An 18,306-nucleotide genomic window follows, 5' to 3' on the forward strand; every position below is an offset into this window, starting at 1 on the left:
TAAGGTAAATGGAAGACCTCAGAGTCTGAAACGCTTTATTTCTACTGCAATTTTACCTGTGCTTCACTAAGGCCAAGCTCCAGCATTTCCAGTGACTTTCGAATCATGTTTGATTTTTCTTCAACCAGATTAGTCTCATCATCTTTCTTCAAACATTTCAGTGTTTCAAGTAAGCTCTGTAAAATTGAATTGTGTTCATTCTTCAGTGCCTCTAGTCCATTAATCACTTGCTTAGTTTTGGCAATGATTTCATCTTGAGTAAGCTTCTCCAACTTCTCTTCCTTTAAATACACCATTGTGGACATGTTTTCATACATTCTGAAATGGAAGAGTACACTAGTTAATCCAAAAGTAAAAATAAAATAAGCTCAAGTTTTCCTTTAAGAAGTCATTACAACATATGAATCTGAAATGTATTTTCAGAATGTAATTGTATTTTTGCAAAAAATTTACAGTGTTTTAAGTCCTGGGTTTCAACAGTGTTTCAAATTTTCCAGTTTCTATTTCCAGATTTAGTATTAACAATAATTCATAAGCCAAACAGGAACAGAAAAAAAAATATATACTACAACACAGCAGAAGAATTTCTGATAAACACCGAAGAACAGGGCTGCATCTCCAAGATTCTAGTTTGTGCAAAAGCAAAGTAGCTGGTGTAAAAAGACATACTGGAATAAATACAGCTACGTGTAGATGCCACTGATATACACCTATCTTCATAAATATCCACAAAACAGAGATGAAGAATTTGAAGAAATACCATCCAACACTTTAAAAGCGTCCATCATAAGAAAAATTACCCTTTTCCAGTAAGAAGGGAACACCACCTTCATCCTTTTCCAAGGGCTAGAAAAGCTATTATCACTACGTATTTTGAAAATAACAACTACCCCCTAAGATTACATTACATTCGTTATTGTAACTCTACAGTTACATATAGACATTCAATTGCCTACAGGCCTAGATGCAGCTGTTCTGAAGAAGTTGCAACAGCTGTCTCATGCTGGGAAAAATGGCTTGTATAGCACAATTCTTGCAAGAAACACTCTACTGTGCTATTTTGTCCATACCTCACGCACTACATTAAGGCTAGCAAATTTCAGAATGTTTCTAAACACCTTTACCAAACGCAAATGAAGATCAACAAGAATTTAGCAATTCAGGTATCTGTACTATCACACATGCTATAACTGAACTGACAAACAAGTATAACAATGTAAAAAATACAAATAGAAGACACAGAAATCACTTGACCCTTTTTAAACTTCACCAGAAAAATGTTCTATAGCAAAAATAATTGAGGAATTGCTCCTTTATATTTAAAAGATTTATATCTTTGAGCAAACCAGGAAGTACATAAATTAGAATAAAGTAGGAAAGGTTTCTCAAAAGCAATAAATTAGCACATCTATATGAAGCGACTTGGGGAAAGGTCTGATTAACATTTAAAATGAATTAGCTAAACTGTATTAAAACTTTGTACAGAAACAAGTCTAGTTTTAGAAGAAAGCAAAAAAAAATTACCATCACTTACATCTTGAGTAAGAGTGCTATAAGGAACATGCATATATGCAACACTTCATGAGAAGAGCCAAAGAATGCTCTTACACTTTTGTATTACATTAAAAAAAAAAAGTTGCACTTTCTGTTTATATACACTCAAATTACCCTCTCTTTTATGATCTCCTGCAACACATCACCTAAAAGGCATACCTATTTGTCACAGAAGTGCTGTACACTATATTGGTTTATTTTTTAATAATCTATTGTCTGAAAACACAGATAATTTGGGGAAACAGTGGATTTGCCTTTACCACGGTTTAATACAAGAACTTTATATTCACAAATACATGTAACACAGAGCATATGCATCTGTATAAAATATCTAACCTATAATGGCATAAGAAATCAACTCACCAAAACCTGATGAGCAGAATGATATTTACATATTTCCCATTTATGACCTGAGAACTATTACCCACAATTTTAAAATAACATTTTTAAAGCACATACTCTCTAAAACTGTGTGAGTCAAATTTGTAAATAAATGCTTATAACACGTACAGTCATATAAGAAATTGTTACGGATTATGCTAAATTCAGCATACAACTCAACCCTAATTACCGTCAGCATGCTTTCATGCCTTCAACTAGCAATTTCCATCCTGAATGCAAAGAACTGAACCTTTGATCATAAGGAAATAAAACCAGCAGAAGACATCTAATGAATAGGGACTTCCATTTTGTATTAGAGAAGTTCTGAGAAATATGATTTTTAAATACCTAGAGTTTTTCTACAACATTCTAGGTTAAGTACATGATCATTTGTCTGTCTTACATGAACAGTAGTATCAATTCCTTCTGTGTGCTTTAGTCTTTTATTGTCATTCTACACCGAAGATTGAAGGCAGGTGTGTGCATGTATGTATGTAGCACATGTATAGATGCAGTTTAAAAAAAACGGCACATTTTAACCCCTTATTTAGTAGAAATTAAATGAATTCTAGGTGAATACAGATAAATTAGCAGCCATTCACTGTTACAAAAATAATACACAAAACCAAGAAAGTAACTACTAAAATCTACATTAGGCATTGCAATGGTCAAGCTCTCATGCAAAAAGAATAAAGGAGCCTGGAAAGTACCTATCCAACATGAAATCCAGCCAAAAGACACATCTGTGTGCACAGTTACATCTACGGTGTGATACTGACACTGATTTATTACTTTAAGGAAAAATGGTTGTCAGATCATAGACAGAATCAGGCACATAGCTCTGGTTGAACACACTAAGCGTGCACTTAAGGAAGGGAAAGCTGGCACAGAAGCTCTGGAAGAAAGGAAAAGCGGGTTTAAACCCAATGGGGCAAAAATATACTTAAACCCCACCAGAGCAGTAAACCTGCTTTACAAATACACACTTCTTGTCTCAATCTGGTGGGCCAGATTTTTAGCCACCTCATTCTAAACCAAAAGTAGCCGTAAGCTTTCACTGCCTCAGAGCTACCAGTACAAGCAACTGTACCAGAGCTGGTGTCCAGTGAAAAGGTTACAAGACAGACTGATCCGAAGGTCCACGCAGCCTGGGAGAGGGATTCTCAAGTCTCCTCCTGTGAAAATTGTTTAGCATCCTAATCTCTCCCACCAACAGGAAAGGAATGAATGTTTCTGCATAGGTTTTGTCTGTTTAAATGATCTCTGTGAAAAATGCTACAAAAAAATTGGACAATGTTGTTTGGAGTTTTATAGGTTGTGCTTGGGAGAATAATTTAGAAAGTGGGAGGACAGCATGATAAATTACGTGTTTGTTATCAGATCTGATTCTTTGAAGGAGTAAGATTAATAAATAAATGTCTAATGTCTTTTTAAGAGTAGTATGGAGGTGTGGTGCTGTTTCCATCTTTTTTTTACAAATGTTTTTACAAAAGGGTATTACCTACTCATCAAACAAGACCATATTTGAATACATAATCATACAACTAGTTTTCCATACCCTGAGGCAGCAAATCCCATACAGGAAGCAAAAAAGTTAAATTTGTATGCAGGAAGTAGGCATGCATGTATACAGAGGAAAAGAGACAAAACCTACCGTGCCTTTCTATTGTAGCTTTTCAAAAAAGTTAATTCTTTCTTCCTCTATCTTTTCCCCACAGAAAAAAAAAAAAGGGGCATAGTCAAAGGCTTCTTAAGCCTCCACTGCACTTCAAATTTTACCTGTTATAGAGCAGGAATTCTAGACTCAAATATTAATTTTTAATTCAGTGTACAATTGAAAACAAACAAAAAAAATTAAATGTACAAAGGCTTAGTTGGAAAACAGAATTCTGGATGAGAAGAAAAAAAAACCAAAATGCAATGCAGCCAGAGTTACAGACTAGCCATCTGGCTTAAGCAATTTACATATCGTATTAAATATGTGCCTGTGTAGATCTTGAGTATTTACCTTCCTGGTTTACTTACCACAACACAGACTATGCTAAAGTACTTTCCAACACTAAAAAAAAAAATAAAAAAAAATCAAGCAATTTTCTTCAAACATAAAAAAAAATTAATGAACTTGGACAGATCAACATAAAAAAGCCCTACAATGACAACAGCTAAAGAGAGTTTTGCAGAATTTTGTAACATGCACTCCAATCAAAGAAATGGATTGGGAATAGCAGGAATCTGAACTAAAGAAAGCATAAGGAACACAAAGCCAAGTCAAGTAACCTCTGGTATAATCTCATATACAAACAACTTAAGTGGCTGTATCTTTAGGTATTTTGTTATTCATAAAACTTTCAAACCAATTGCACTAGTAATGCTGACAAGCACAGTTTGTGCATAAATTCTCATATGGGCATAACACACATCACAGCTAGCTACTTAAGATCCTCAACTCATATATTTAAGGATCTCTCAAACATAAATAGCTTTTCCTACTCAGCTGCTTAAAAAAAAAAAAAAAGTGTCATTTCCCTGCAGATCACCTCAAAGAATTCTTCAACCAGAACACAAAACCGTATGAATCCTTTGCATAGGAACACTAATAAAGAAAGAACATTTTTCTAAGAAACCCAGAAGATATTTTTTTTTCCTCTTTACTAAAGATTAGCCCAGGTCCTAAACACAAATATAAAAACAAAAAAATAAAATGGTTCTAGTTTTTATTTTTATTTTCTTGCTATGTACCTCTAAGAATTCCCTTTCTCAGTATTGATGTTTTCATTACTTGTCAGCTTTCAAGTACTAAAACCTTGGAAGATAATCTTTTAGCATCTCTAGTGTCTGATCATTATAGTTTTAAAATACAATCTGTAATACAATAAAATAAAAGTTACAAAAATAAATCCCAAAGTCCGTAAACTGCTGTGACAAGCCAAATTCTTCCTAAACTCTTTCCTCTGAATATTAGTTAGCAGGTAGGATAGCTGAAAATTGCAGAATAACGTGTCTGCATGCAAGAAAGAGTAAATCATCTTCCTAACATAAAAGCTACTACAAGACTGGCCCAAGCCGTACCTACGGGCCCTGTCATCTACAAGTACAATACCAATTCCACAAAGATATAGCATGTACTCATTTGAGAGGTTTGTATCTCCAATATGTACCTATCAGTTCACTGTTTTGTAACAATAATCAATCTATTCAGACCTTTTAACCCTAATTTCACTCTTAGCTCCTCCTTAACGAAATGGCAAGGCTCAGCATCCTACATCTGGCATGCACCCGTTTCATTTTGTATTAGCTGCAAATTACAAGTCATTAATTCCGGGCTCAGACCAAGAACACATCTCATTACACACGGAACACACCATCTTGAAATACTACGAGCAGCTTTAACTGCTAATCTTCGTGATGTGGAAAACTACCTTCTCAAACAATCCATACAAGTCACAGGCCATCCAAGCACAAAAAGAAAACCACCAACAAAGGCAAAAGATGAAAAACTGTCTGCGAGGGACACCAGTAGTATGTCAGACACTGCCTTAACCGCACCCCTTCCTAACAAGGCAGCTCGGCGACACACTAGTCAGAAATGGCAAGGATGAATCACCCACTGATGTCTTTCATATACTTAGGTATTTGTAAACGGACTCACACAAGAAACACTCCAGTCTGAATGTATTGCTGTTACGGTTTACAGTCAGAAGTCTCCAAACCTGAAAGAACAATGGTTACTTACATGTTTTTTAAAATCTAAAATGTTAATTTCTCTTTCTCTGTGAGGCTATTTCTGCTATCACAATTCATATTGCCATACATATGACAATTTATAATCTTTCTCTTTTTGTTTGACTTGCTCTCCTTTTAAGTAATTAAAAGGATCCCTTACACTCAGGAATTTCATTCCACTGAGTACGTCTAGCTCCACAAAAGAAACAGAGTAGCTTTTCCTTCTTGACATATTCAGGACTATAGCTGAACTGCCAATGCTATCTATCACTCTTTTCATCAATCTATATTTGAATCCACATACGAGCCTCTACGGAATAAAAAATCTTGGACTCCACCTGCAAACAGTGTCCTGCTGGAGGTCAGACTTAAGGTACGCTCGCTGACCCAGTTCTATAAACAGAATACGGCTGCACTTCTGTACTGCCTCAGGTTTCCAAATACGTGATGTCAGAAAGACTCTTTACAATTCAGTGCCCATGGACACAATCTACCATAAAAATAACTCAGTGAGGACAATTAGCAGCACATACTGGAAGCTGTAGAAGTTTAGCATTTATAAAGGTAAATGCACTAATTTCTGAAGAAATGCACAACAAGCGTAGAACAGCTTGACTAAAATGTCTAAATACCAAAAAACTTGAATACTGGCAGAGATTTCCACTGGACTAACGTGGCTGTTGCTTTTCTGTTGAGAGTAGGTGCAGCCTACTCTCCGCACAGCATCAGTGGGAAGAGGCTGCACAACCACGTGTTCTACCCTGACATTACAACAGCATCCACCTCTGAAAACAACTGCATCAGACTCCAGAAAACTCCAGTGGCTATCAGTAACCCCACCCACTGCATTAAATTATGTTTAAGTGAAGAGGATTATGTACTTGTTTAGCTGAAGAACACAGCCACTGTACATTTGCCTTGATAAATGTTGGAATCTTTTAATGTCACGGCCTGCTATTAAAAAAAAAAAAAAGCACACCTTTCAGGGGAAAGCTTTAGATTCTTTGGAAAATTAAAAAATTAAGGAGAAAAGCGGGCTAACAAACTATTGTTTGCTAATAAAAGATATCACAGCAAAAATAACCCCTATAAAACCTGTAGCAAGGGTGAGGCTAACAATTCGCTTTGAGAAAGCACAAGCTAAGATCTGCACTGCTGAGAAAGCACAGGCTATGAAGATATGCACTGCTGTGGGGTCCTTTATTTAGATTTCTATAGCACACAGCATAACCACTAATGAAGCGCATACTGTTTCTCAGCAATCATATCTGCATGCTTCTAAGGAACAATCTTAACACTACTGTGAAACAGAAAGTTTTGCACATTTCAAGGATAACTGACAAGTGTTAAGAGTATTTTCAACCCTCCTTCTTTTGTAGCAAGTGAACTATTTTCATTAAAATTATGACTTCCTGATGAAACAGTCAATTCAGTAAAAAAACTCTACAGTATAGAAGTATTCAGTGGCTTAAAAACATCCTGTAACTATACAGATTATTTTTCCTCTTAAATAAAAGGCTATTATGGTGTCAATCCCTTGACAGTACTTGACTGAATAAACACTAGCTACCAGCTAGCATTTCAGTTATCATGATACAGTCAAATCTGTATCCTTTTAACTGCAGACAATCCAGATGACCTGCCAATCTAACAAATCTCTTTTTGATTCAATCATATCTGGAATTCCATAATGCTGCTGCAGACCACGGCCAAATTCCACCTTCCTCTTCCTGCTCACATAGTGCAGTAGACACAGAGACCCTCAGATGATATGGCTACCCCCCAGACACATTATTATGCCTGCTCCCATTATTTATGTAAAAGGAATCAAGGGAAATTATCCTCTTTCTGGCATACTTCACCCACTACATTCTACCTTTCTGAAGTCCTAAGAACAGATAGTGATTAAAACACAGAATAGCAACATATGCTAAGATCACTGTGGATTATTCCTCCTCTGAAAAGTGGCATCTGTTTAGATCCTACAATCAGTCTGCACGTATCATAAGCATGTTAAGAGAAAAATTTATTCTCTGTATACATTCCCAAGCTCTTCTAGCATCTTGGGTTTCAAATGAAGCTGGATGGAAATAAGATCCTTCTATGCATTTGTTAACACATCAAAGATTACTCTTTGTCAAAGCTGAAGCAAGTGCAAAAGAAATCTGACAGGCGTGTGTCTAAGGCAGTTTAGTAGACCCAGTCAAGATTTTAAAGGAACTACACTAAAAGCTGTACTTTCAAGAAGATATCTGTTTATTAAATCTTTGTTAATTGAGGTTACTATCATTATTACAGATTGGTAGTACGTACATACTTCCTTACTCTAAATCTAAACCAGTATACTTAGCAAATATCCTCAGACCTGTGGCAAGATCAAAACTGTGCTCTTTTCCAGAATAATAAAACTGAATACAAACCTCTGCTGCTGTTTGGTAGTCTTGGGCAAAGAGCTCTAATGCCAATCTGTTCATTTTAGTTATGTCGATGCAATTTCTGCAGACGGACAGACTGCAAATCGCAAAGTCTCCTGCCCCTTGGAGCAAGGGAGTTGTCTCTTCTGTACTACTGCTGTGTCAACAGCAAACAGCGTCTGTCAAAGCCAGCACTTTCTTTGTTTCCTGTCAGCACTAATAAACACTTCCAAGCAGCCAACGGACCCCAAGAAATCAGAGCATTTTGCCCGTTCACTAGAACCCTGACACAACATACCAGTCTGGGCTGCACAGGATTTGCCTAGTGCTTATGACCACAAAGCACACTTCACTGGATCATTTTAACAAAATAATCATGACTGTATTAAGAGTAGTTACATAAAGACAGATGAAACATATTTAAATGCATCAGAAGGCAGAAGTTGAAGTATTTAAAAAATCATTGTATTTACCCTCAGTTACCAAGAATGCTTGCCACAAAAAACAAAGATACATCAGGAAAAACGAAGGGTAATTTTATTCAAAAGAACTGTATTGTAGTTTAGTATTTTGTAGTTACGAAGATGTGCTTCATAAATTACCTGCTTTAAGTGGATTGAAAGGAAATTTTGACTGTGTTTTTAAAGAAATACTGTCAACAGTTTGAGTTACAAATCCATCATCATTATCAAACTCCACAGTTTTTACCCTCAATATTCCAAGAATCTACATTTATTTCCTCGTGGAAATGGCACTTAGCTCTTCATGGATTTGCCAACTTGAGTAGCCATGCCTTCAGTGAATCTTGAGTCTCGGTAAGACATTTTTAACAGACTAATTCTAGCTGTTGAGAGTCTCTCAGACTGGAATAGGAAGGTACAGTAACATCAAAGTTGTTTTCAAGGATACTTGTCTTGCAATTTTAAGCTGTCAATAATGTAGACAAAACACTTTTTGAGCTTGACTCTAGTGCTTTCATTTTGTATTGTTATTTTTGGACAAGAACTGCTTTATTGACTAATCAAAGTAAGCATCCATTTAAGTTATCTATTTATCTTAACTCTAAATAGCACTTAGGCAAAAGCACAGGAATGTTCCCATCAAATCAGACTTCTAGAATACATTAAAAACACCATCAGCTCCCACTTACTAACATCAGACCTATAATCTTAACCAAATCTACTTTTCATGGCCTATCTATAACCATTTAAAAAAATGCATGCAGGAAGGGCAGAGAAGGCCACATCTTGCTTGCCTCATATTATTGGATCTATGTGGGAAGCTTTGCTGACTACTGCGAGTACAGATTATGTTGCTCTTACATGCTTGAGGACATTGAAGAGAAGGGTTATTTGAACCAAAACAAGAAAACTAGCAATTTCTTCTGCAGACATAAAAGGAACATCCATTAGCACTGCTTCAGCACACACTAGCCTTAGGTTTAACAAGTCCTTAAATCTGATTCTGAAACTACCTAACAGTTTACATTAAAATGCACAAACTGTACGCAGTCTCCCTTCAAGTCTTGGGGAAAATAGCCTCCCCCTGCTTATTCTTCCATTAAAAAGTGAAACAGAATGACTACAGAAAAAGAGAGTTGCACAATTAAATTGTTCAGGCACTGTCCTTAATATTGACAAGGAATTAATTCTACCCCATTAAATATTACATCAAAATTGATACTTTCAATGGCAATTATCAGACTAACAGTTTTTTACACCTTACAAATTTCATTTCACAGAAAGCACACCAAATGATGCAATCATCTAGAAAAATAACCTTGTATCAGTCACTGTTTCTTACCTACTACAGCAGAGAGCTGATTTTTCTCTAATGTTGGAAATAATTTCCTTGTTCCCTATAATCTGTAGGGCTTACTCAGATGCTCTGAACTCTACTAGGCCAGGAGGTACAAAGCAGTACAGCAGGTACTATCCCAGCATTTGACAAAGGCATCTTAATGTTCTGTGCACTCACACCTGAGGATCAAACAATAGTTTTAGCCCTCTCTCCATGAACTTCCACATTCATGATTTATCTTAGTTACTGCTGGGGCACTGGGTGCTTGTTTGGGACTCCTGAAATACTGGCTGTGGTAACACTAGCATGACAGTTCTCACCGTCCTGCTGTGGTACATCACTCTTCTGGAGGACTGACACAGAACGAGAGCACACATTAACTGTAAAACAGACACATCAGTAGTAAAAAGTTATGTTTTTAATATTACTTTTTAAACCACTTCACTTGGATAAATCTGTTTTGATAGCATCCCCCTACTGAGCCTGGTAGAACATAACATGACATGCACAACCATGCCATCAAAAGCAACATACCACACACTTGCAAGTATTGCTCTGTGTGCAGCCAGACTACAGGCCAAGAGAAAAAAACGGAAAGAAGGCTGGGGGGGAGGGGAGAAGGAAAGAGGGTAAAAAAAAAAAAAAAAAAAAAAAAAAAAAAAAAAAAAAAAAAAAAAAGAGAGAGAGAGTCAGCAAGTATATTTCCAGACCATTTGTTAACAGAACAACTGGGTGGGGGATCAAGATTCAATGGCCACACAAACTCACAAACTACAAGCAGGCACTGTAATTCAAATGCCACTGACTAGCTGTCAAAAAATATACTGTGCATCTTTGCTCTCTATTTGCATTCTGCATGAACTCCAAACCTAGAAATTTTTACTAAGTTCATATATTCTATCAGTAATATTTTAAGTGTGCTCTAAAATCAACATGCAGCATATTTTAGCTTTAAAGTACTGTGAGAAACAAATGGATACTAGCTGTATGACAAAGACTTAATAGCGGAGTAACTGAATCATTTATCTGCCTTTATCTCTTTTCTGAACTAGGGAAAAGAGATGCAATTAAGTAACAGCAAATTACTGGGACACAGTCAAAGTCACCCTGTGGTGCCTCTTGTCTTTCCAAAAAGTATAGGATGGATAACAAGTCCTTGAAAAGTGAGGACATCTGGCTAAGACACCTATCAGTACCATACCAAAACATTAGCCGTCATCTCTGCACAGTTTCTTAAGCCCTCAGGAATGCCCACCAAGCACCAGCACTCTGTTCAGAATCCTACAGAGTGGTTTTACAACATCCTCTCTGTTAACATCCATTCTGCCTTACAGCAGGCATAGTGGTCACTTCTCAAAATGATCGTTACCTTCCCAAGGACTCATTCATTCATACCTCTACTAAGACCTCTAGGTTACTATCGTGTGTGCTAGCATACTGCCAAAGATCATCATGACCCCTGCACCCCTCTGTATTTCAATACAGTAATATTCATTGTACTGAATGCAAGCGGGTTACATCCAGGGAAATGGTGAATATAAACAATTGTGCATTCTTATATCTTCACACATTACTGCCTTCTATGTACAGAGGAATTTAAAGACAGACACGGCCACTGACTCACCTAGTCTGGCTTCCTCTAAACCAAGACCACGAGCATTCACTCACCAAGGCTATGTATAGTTAGAAATAATAACCTGGTAACGCACCTCCAGCCATACACTTCATTCGCATCCTCCACCACTCCAGCACAAGCACTCCTGTCCATAATAAATCATACCAAAGATACGCTCCTTTTACTGGATTGTTTTTCAGTCAGAGGTGAGGGGACAGAAAAGGAAAAGGTCCAGGACACAAACACAGCCAAAATACACCTATTTCCCCCGGCTGTCATGCAGAGAGCTGTGCTGACAGAATGAGGACACGGAACAAGCAGCAGGAGTGTGAAACTACATAAACCAGCACTGAGGCTGAAGAAAAGTTCAATTATAGCCTTAGAGATTGATCATCTATTCTGTCAGCAGAAATGTCAGCAGAAACATTTTAGGAGGTTGTTGTCCTCCTCCTATCTCAAATCTGCAACCTCCCCTATATCCTCACTGATTACCATCCCACTAGCTGCACTGATCCGATTAACTGCAGCCACCCTCTACACTGAGGCAGGGGTGGGGGTAGATATCCCACTTTTTTTAATCAACCTTTCTCCCTCTAAACTCCCCCTCAATATGGGGGGGTTGGGGGGTGGGAGTGGTGGGGGGAAGAGGCAGGGAGGAACATCCAGTTTAAGTATGTGAATAAATGAAATGTTAAAGGTGAGGGTGTAGTAAAATCCACTCCAGGCAAAGACAAGAGGGATGAAGGTGTAACAGCAGTCTCTGAAATGGAAGCTGCTCAAACTGGAAGAGAAAGATACAGCTGTGACTTTCCTACACTATTCAACATGACATTGTTTCATAAAGGAACACCCATAAAAGCACTCAGTCTTAAACACAATATTTTATTTGGGGGGTGGGGAAGCAAAAAAAACCAAAAAAAGCAGAACTTCCCCCCAACACAGAACCTTCCCTCCTCCCCTGCTAGTCTGTAATCTGTAAAACATGCTTTTCAAATCATTCAACTGCCATCAGCTGGAAGGAGCAAACTCAAGATATATTGCAGGAATGCAGTTACCGCAACCTCTTAAAAAGTTTGTGGAACAGCACACACACACAACTAATAGCACATTGCAAGTAATCTTAATTTTGTGTTAATGTTTAACTACTTGTGCCATCTCCTGACAAAGCACAATATTAGAACACTATAAAATATTAGTAGTAACACGCTGCCAAAAGGGGTAGCAGCACAGAATTTAAGAAAGTTTATGAATATAACATCAGTGTTTGTATGAATTGCAAATTACTAAGAATTAAGATATAGCATTATCTGATAATTCCCAAAAAAGTGCTGTCCTTTAAAAAGACTGATTTTTATATACACTTTTTTTTAAGTAGTACCAAAAATTTCAACTTTATGCCAGACATTTCTTGACCTTCTGAATGTTAATTAGCACAACATCAACTTTGTAAATGGTTTGCTGGTGTACATAACATAGTAAGATGACTGTAATTAGCCACCTCCTCAACCCTACTGGTATGTAAGGAAGCCAGTACTACCGACTAGACTGGTTACATCCCTTGCTCTATCCACTTTAAAATTTAATAGTCAGCTACAGTTCTAACATAATCCCAGAAAAACACAACCTTAATACGATGAATGGGGTTTATGGCAGATATTTACAAAAGAACCAAAATAGGAAACTGCTCACTTTTAAGCTTACCTGCAAGATATTTTGCTGCTTTTACCTGCAAGCAAGACTAAGATACTGAGAAACCATGTAAAAAATACTACATCTAAGTATGCAAAAATTTGGAATAGAAGATGATATGATTCCATGCTTCCTAATTTTAAGCAAGAAAGATAACCAACAATAATTATTTGACAAAACAAATTCAATTTAATTCTACGTACATGTCAAAACACAGCTTCTAGAGTAAAGATTGTTTCTGATTGCACTAAAAAGACCTAAGTAGCAGAGTCCATGGGAGATAAGCTGGATTCAAAGAAACAAGCAGTGATTAAATCAACACACAGATACTATTACTGGCATCTGTTTTCTTTGCTGACTGAATCTGAAGAAACTGCCAACCATCAGAGATTAATTTTCTTTATACATTGTAAGAAATTAGCATATCCAGTGTTAACTCTGCGTTAGTGTTCACCCTCTGAGATCAACTCCTTTGTTCACATTCCCAAATATATTATGGGCACTGGAAGTATACATCCTCAGTCCTCATGCCTGCCTATTCACTATGGCCTGTCCTTAAATATATTAATTATCTGGCACAAAACCCACCATGTACAGTGTCATCTTACGTCTGACACCTGCAAAGCACCTCACACAAAACCCTATGGAAGTAATTCCTCCATCACTGAAAGCATCTGTAATTCTGGCTCTGACCCTCTAACAAAGTGCCCAATTTAAATCCATAAGATGAAGGCAAAAAAAGCATCTCAGCAAATCTAAGCCAGCATTAAGTGCACCTTTTTCTGGTCAGGCATTTATTGATTAATTAATTTTTCAAAGGAACCACACTTATTTCAACAGCCTGCTTTCAAAAGGGAAAACATTTCACTAAAGAAATTACTGGGAAAGCCTTAATACCTCAAAAATGCCCAAAGCCAACTGTGACTCAGGATGTAACTATTATAATCAGTTCTAGTTTGAAGTAAAAAAATTTATTTTTTGAATGCACAATCTGTCTTTGACTGGTACTTGATTACCACAAAGTATTAGACATTCCATGTGTCATGCTTTTGTTTTAAGGAAAATTGAGAGTTAATACTAACGTGGTTTTCTAAACTTTGGTCAAGGTAAATGCTATGGTCTTATAAAACAATTTAAAAATACTTTGGAAACACAAAGTATTATACAGGCTGAATTAAGAGAAAAGCCTGTGACTAGCCACTTTATTGCAATGATGATGGAACTGGTCCATTTCTACTATAGTTGTATCATACTGAACACCACCCTGGACAGACTACAATAAATGTTTATTTAAATAGACTTAGCATGCTCGTCCCCATCACTATCTGCTACTATGCACTTCAACATTAAATACAGAAGTGTATTTTGCTTATTTATGAATTGACTTTAATTTCCTTGTACTCGTCCGTCCGTCCCCCGCTCGTCCTATAAAAACATTACTTTAACAAGTATTTGTACACTGAATTAAGTTTCAAAATAATCATGACCTATGCATCTGAGGAGATGCTATTAATCCCAGAATAAATCCAATTACACATCTGCCAGGAAAACCAGAGGAAGAGGTGAAAGAGCAACTATATAAGCCCATGTCTCAAGAGAAACAGAAGCTGCATTAAATGGACTCAGAACTGACTATGAGGCTGTAATATTTCCCTGAACTCCTGATGGAGACATATGTAGATACGTGTGTATAGAGAAGTAGATACACATACATAGCTATACAGAGAGAGATATATACTGTATAAGAGCACACATGTGAGGGTTTTCTGACATCATCATAGCAAGCTCTTCATAAACAGAGGAAACAGCATTTGTTCATATACACCTTAAGCATCTACACAGTATTATTTTGATTCTTGTATGTCAAAACCATTCAGAACATTGTATTCTGGACTCCTGCAAATTTAATTAACAACTGTGTATGCAATTTCTCTTCTGTCAAACACAGACCTTTTCAAAAATCAATTTCCATTAATAAGGCACTGTTAGCATATCATAGTAATTTGACAAACAGTAAATGAGGCTATTTCACGAGACGTTTGGAAGGTAATTTTATTCTCTTTATTATATATGATAGCATGTTTTCTTTTATTAGAAAGCTAAGGGAACCTAAGCTTTAATTGCTGTTAGAATTTCTGATTACAGGAATTAATCAGTTCCATCATCATCCTTCAGAAACATAAGGTTGCCAAACTTTAACTGCAACATGATGCAGAAGTGATACTGCATTGTTGTGCAAGTTTCAGGAACCGACAATTTAAATTCCCTGCATTTAACCTTGGTTCTGCATTACAGAAAGTCCTTATCTAAACGGAACCACTAGAGTACTCCATATCTATTGGAATTTCACAAAAAGGTCCTCTTAATGTGTTTACAAAAATAATTGTGCAAGACCTTACAAAATACAAGGTCTTCTGCTCAGAATCACCAGATGGATCAGCTTTCTCTCTGCTGCCATAAAATGCTGAATGTGTTACTTTCAATTGTATCTATAATCCTAGGGTTATAATATCCTCTATGGTGTTTTGCTGAAGCTTCAGAATTCATAATCAATTAAAGCTATTTTCCAAAAGACTTTGAAATCAATTGTGCATTCAAAAAATCTGAGATTTTCAGTTTTGTTATGGGGGGTGGGGGGTTTGCTTGGGTTGGGGTTTTTTTGGCTTCTTTTAATTAAAATGCTAAACCATCTAAATCTCGAAGGTTCCTTTTCAGCTTCCAAAGCACACGCTTTGGACATAAGTTTCCTTTTTAAGTGATGTACAAACACAAAAGTGGAAGTGAAAGAGACAATTACTTCCCAGAGTAATTGTTACTAAACCTTCTGCCAATTACAAGAATGCAACAATTAAATTTTAAAAGTCTTCATTTCATCTATTTTAATCTGTAACTGTGAAAGTATTTTATATCACAAATGACATTTGCTCACCATTTTTGCTGTCCAAAGCAAATGATAAAAACAAACTTTCACTTTTTTCTAGCCCTTTTTATTTTCTGGTTCTGTATTATGATTCACGTTTAAATCACATACACTAATGAAAATCACTAACAGGAACAAAACAAAAAAAGAAAGAGCACCACCATCGATTTAGCAGCCTTCAAAAAGGCAGGCAATAGCACTAGATGATGCTATTTTGGTCATCAAAATATGCTTCAATATGCCTAGAACACAGAATTCAGTAAAACGTCAGGAAGTTCCTGCTTGTGATTATAGATAACTGCTATGCAGATCTACAAATCGGGCACCTTGTTACCTAAAAATACTAGGAACATAAAACCAGAATGAGTAAGATCTTGAAGTGCCTTTCCAGTTAATCTCTGCCCTAAAGATACAGTTGTCAATTAACTCAGTCATGCATTCGTGTCATTTTACTAGAATAATGCGTCCCTAATCAATGCTTTTCTTCTAAGTCTGGAGATCTGGCCAAGGCCCAAGTCTACAAATCGCCTCCAACTACAGCACGGTAGGTGACCTGCAATATATAAATCCGGTCACTATTTACAAAACCCAAGGAAGCGCGGTCCTCGCCTCATCTTTCACCATTTCCGAATCAGCCCCGGAGTAAGCCCCCTAAGCCAAGCAGTGAAGCCAAAACAAAGCGCGGCTGGCCCCGGGGCGACGAGCCGGCCGGGCAGGAGGGGCGAGGCGGCGCCTCCCGCACCCCGGCTCGGCCCAGGGTCCCTCCCAGGGCGGCGCCCGGCCCCAGCCGCAGCACCGAGGGAGCCAGGGCAGCAAAAGGGGACAAAGCCAGGCCGATCCCCGGCGCCTCCGGGGGGTTCCTTCTTCCCGCAGCCGCGGTGACTGTGACAGAGCTTGACACAAAACACCGAAAAACCACCTCCCCCAAAAAAAACCACCAACCCCCACCCCTCAGCGCTGGCTGTCAGCGGCGCTGCGGAAGGACCGGGCGGCCCGCGCAGCCTTTTGTTGTTTGCGTAGCCGCAGATAAAAACACAAAAAAATTACCACCCCCCCCAGCTGCCCCCCGGCAGGGCCGCCCCGGGCGCGGGCAGCTCCCCTGGCTCACCGCTCGGTGCTGCAGGCTCGGGCGATGTGCGCAGCGCTCGCTGAGGCGGCGGGGGCCGCGCAGCCCGGGCGGGGGGGCGGGGGGGAGGCGACCGGAGGAGGATGTCAGCGATGGGCGGGCGGAAGGGAGGAAGGAAAAGGGTTTTTGTTGGGGGGGGAGAGAGGACTGAAGAGAGGGAAGGAAGGAGGGAGGGAGGGAAGGAGGGAGGGAAGGAAGGGAGGGAAGGAGGGAGCGGGTCAGCACCACGGCGCCCTCAGTGCCTCCCCTGAGGCGCTGACAGGTCCGGCCCGGCCCAGCCCGGCCCGGCAGCCACGGTGGTCAGCGCACGGCCTGGCCCCGGAGGAGCGGGCGCTGACAGCTGCAGCTAGCCACCGCCACCGCCCCGGCTGCGGCTGCCGCTGCCACCGCCCCTGTGCCCGCCCCGCCTTCCCCTCCCTCCCGCCACCCCGCCCGCCATGGCGGCTCCCCCTTCTCCTCCCACAAGCCCCCGCGCGCCCTTCTTTCCCAGCGCCCCCATGACGTCACCCCGCCCCCGCGGAGGGGATCGGGCCGCGCGAGCAGGGGGCAGCGCGAGTGGAATGGCCGGCGGTGGCGCGGGGCCGGCCCGGGAGGGAGCGGAGGGATGCTGATGAAGGCTGCTGGGCGCTCAGGTGCCAGGCCCCACGCCGCCATCCCCGGGGCGGGCGGAGGCCGCGCCGACCTTGCTGAGGCCTGGCCTGCCTGAAGCGTGTGTCTTGGGGCGGGGGGAGCAACACCCGGCGTTGCCCGCAGGCGCCCTCGGGGACGCTGGGGTGGTTTTGCTGTGGAGGCGGCACGGCCGCAGGTGCTTTTCCCGTTGGTTACTCTCAGTGTCCCGGGAAGAAGGTGATGGTTTTGCTTCGGCAGAGCAGGCGGAGGGCAGAGGTGACGCTCCCGCCTCTGTAAGCACCCGCAGCGCCGTGGGGCGCACACTGGCCGCGGGACTTTGGCAGGGGGAACCGAGGCTGGAGGGGGAATTCTGTGATGGAGGCTGGGTCCCTCGGCAGGGCTAACTGTGCCTCTAATATATTTTAACGCCCTTGTCTTAGATCTACATTGAACTAAGTGAAAGATCCCTACTCTT

General features: G+C 39.6%; 1 protein-coding gene across 6 annotated transcripts in view; it reads right to left on the reverse strand.

The window, feature by feature from the left end:
- Positions 1-17,599, reverse strand: part of KLC1 (kinesin light chain 1) — a 47,804-nt gene extending 30,205 nt beyond the window's left edge. For 2 of the 6 annotated variants that reach the window (XM_040599747.1, XM_040599750.1), the window contains exon 1: positions 57-318. In XM_040599747.1, coding sequence (XP_040455681.1) covers positions 57-317 — 261 coding nt within the window. In that variant the 5' untranslated portion in view covers position 318. Of the gene's footprint in view, positions 1-56; positions 319-8,078; positions 8,315-17,204 lie in introns of those variants that run through there. The other 4 variants (XM_040599748.1, XM_040599752.1, XM_040599749.1 and 1 more) reach the window with 4 other exon arrangements.
- Positions 17,600-18,306: the final 707 nt, after the last annotated feature.

The sequence above is a fragment of the Falco naumanni genome, chromosome 7, assembly GCF_017639655.2.
Source record: "Falco naumanni isolate bFalNau1 chromosome 7, bFalNau1.pat, whole genome shotgun sequence".
NCBI lineage: Eukaryota > Metazoa > Chordata > Aves > Falconiformes > Falconidae > Falco > Falco naumanni.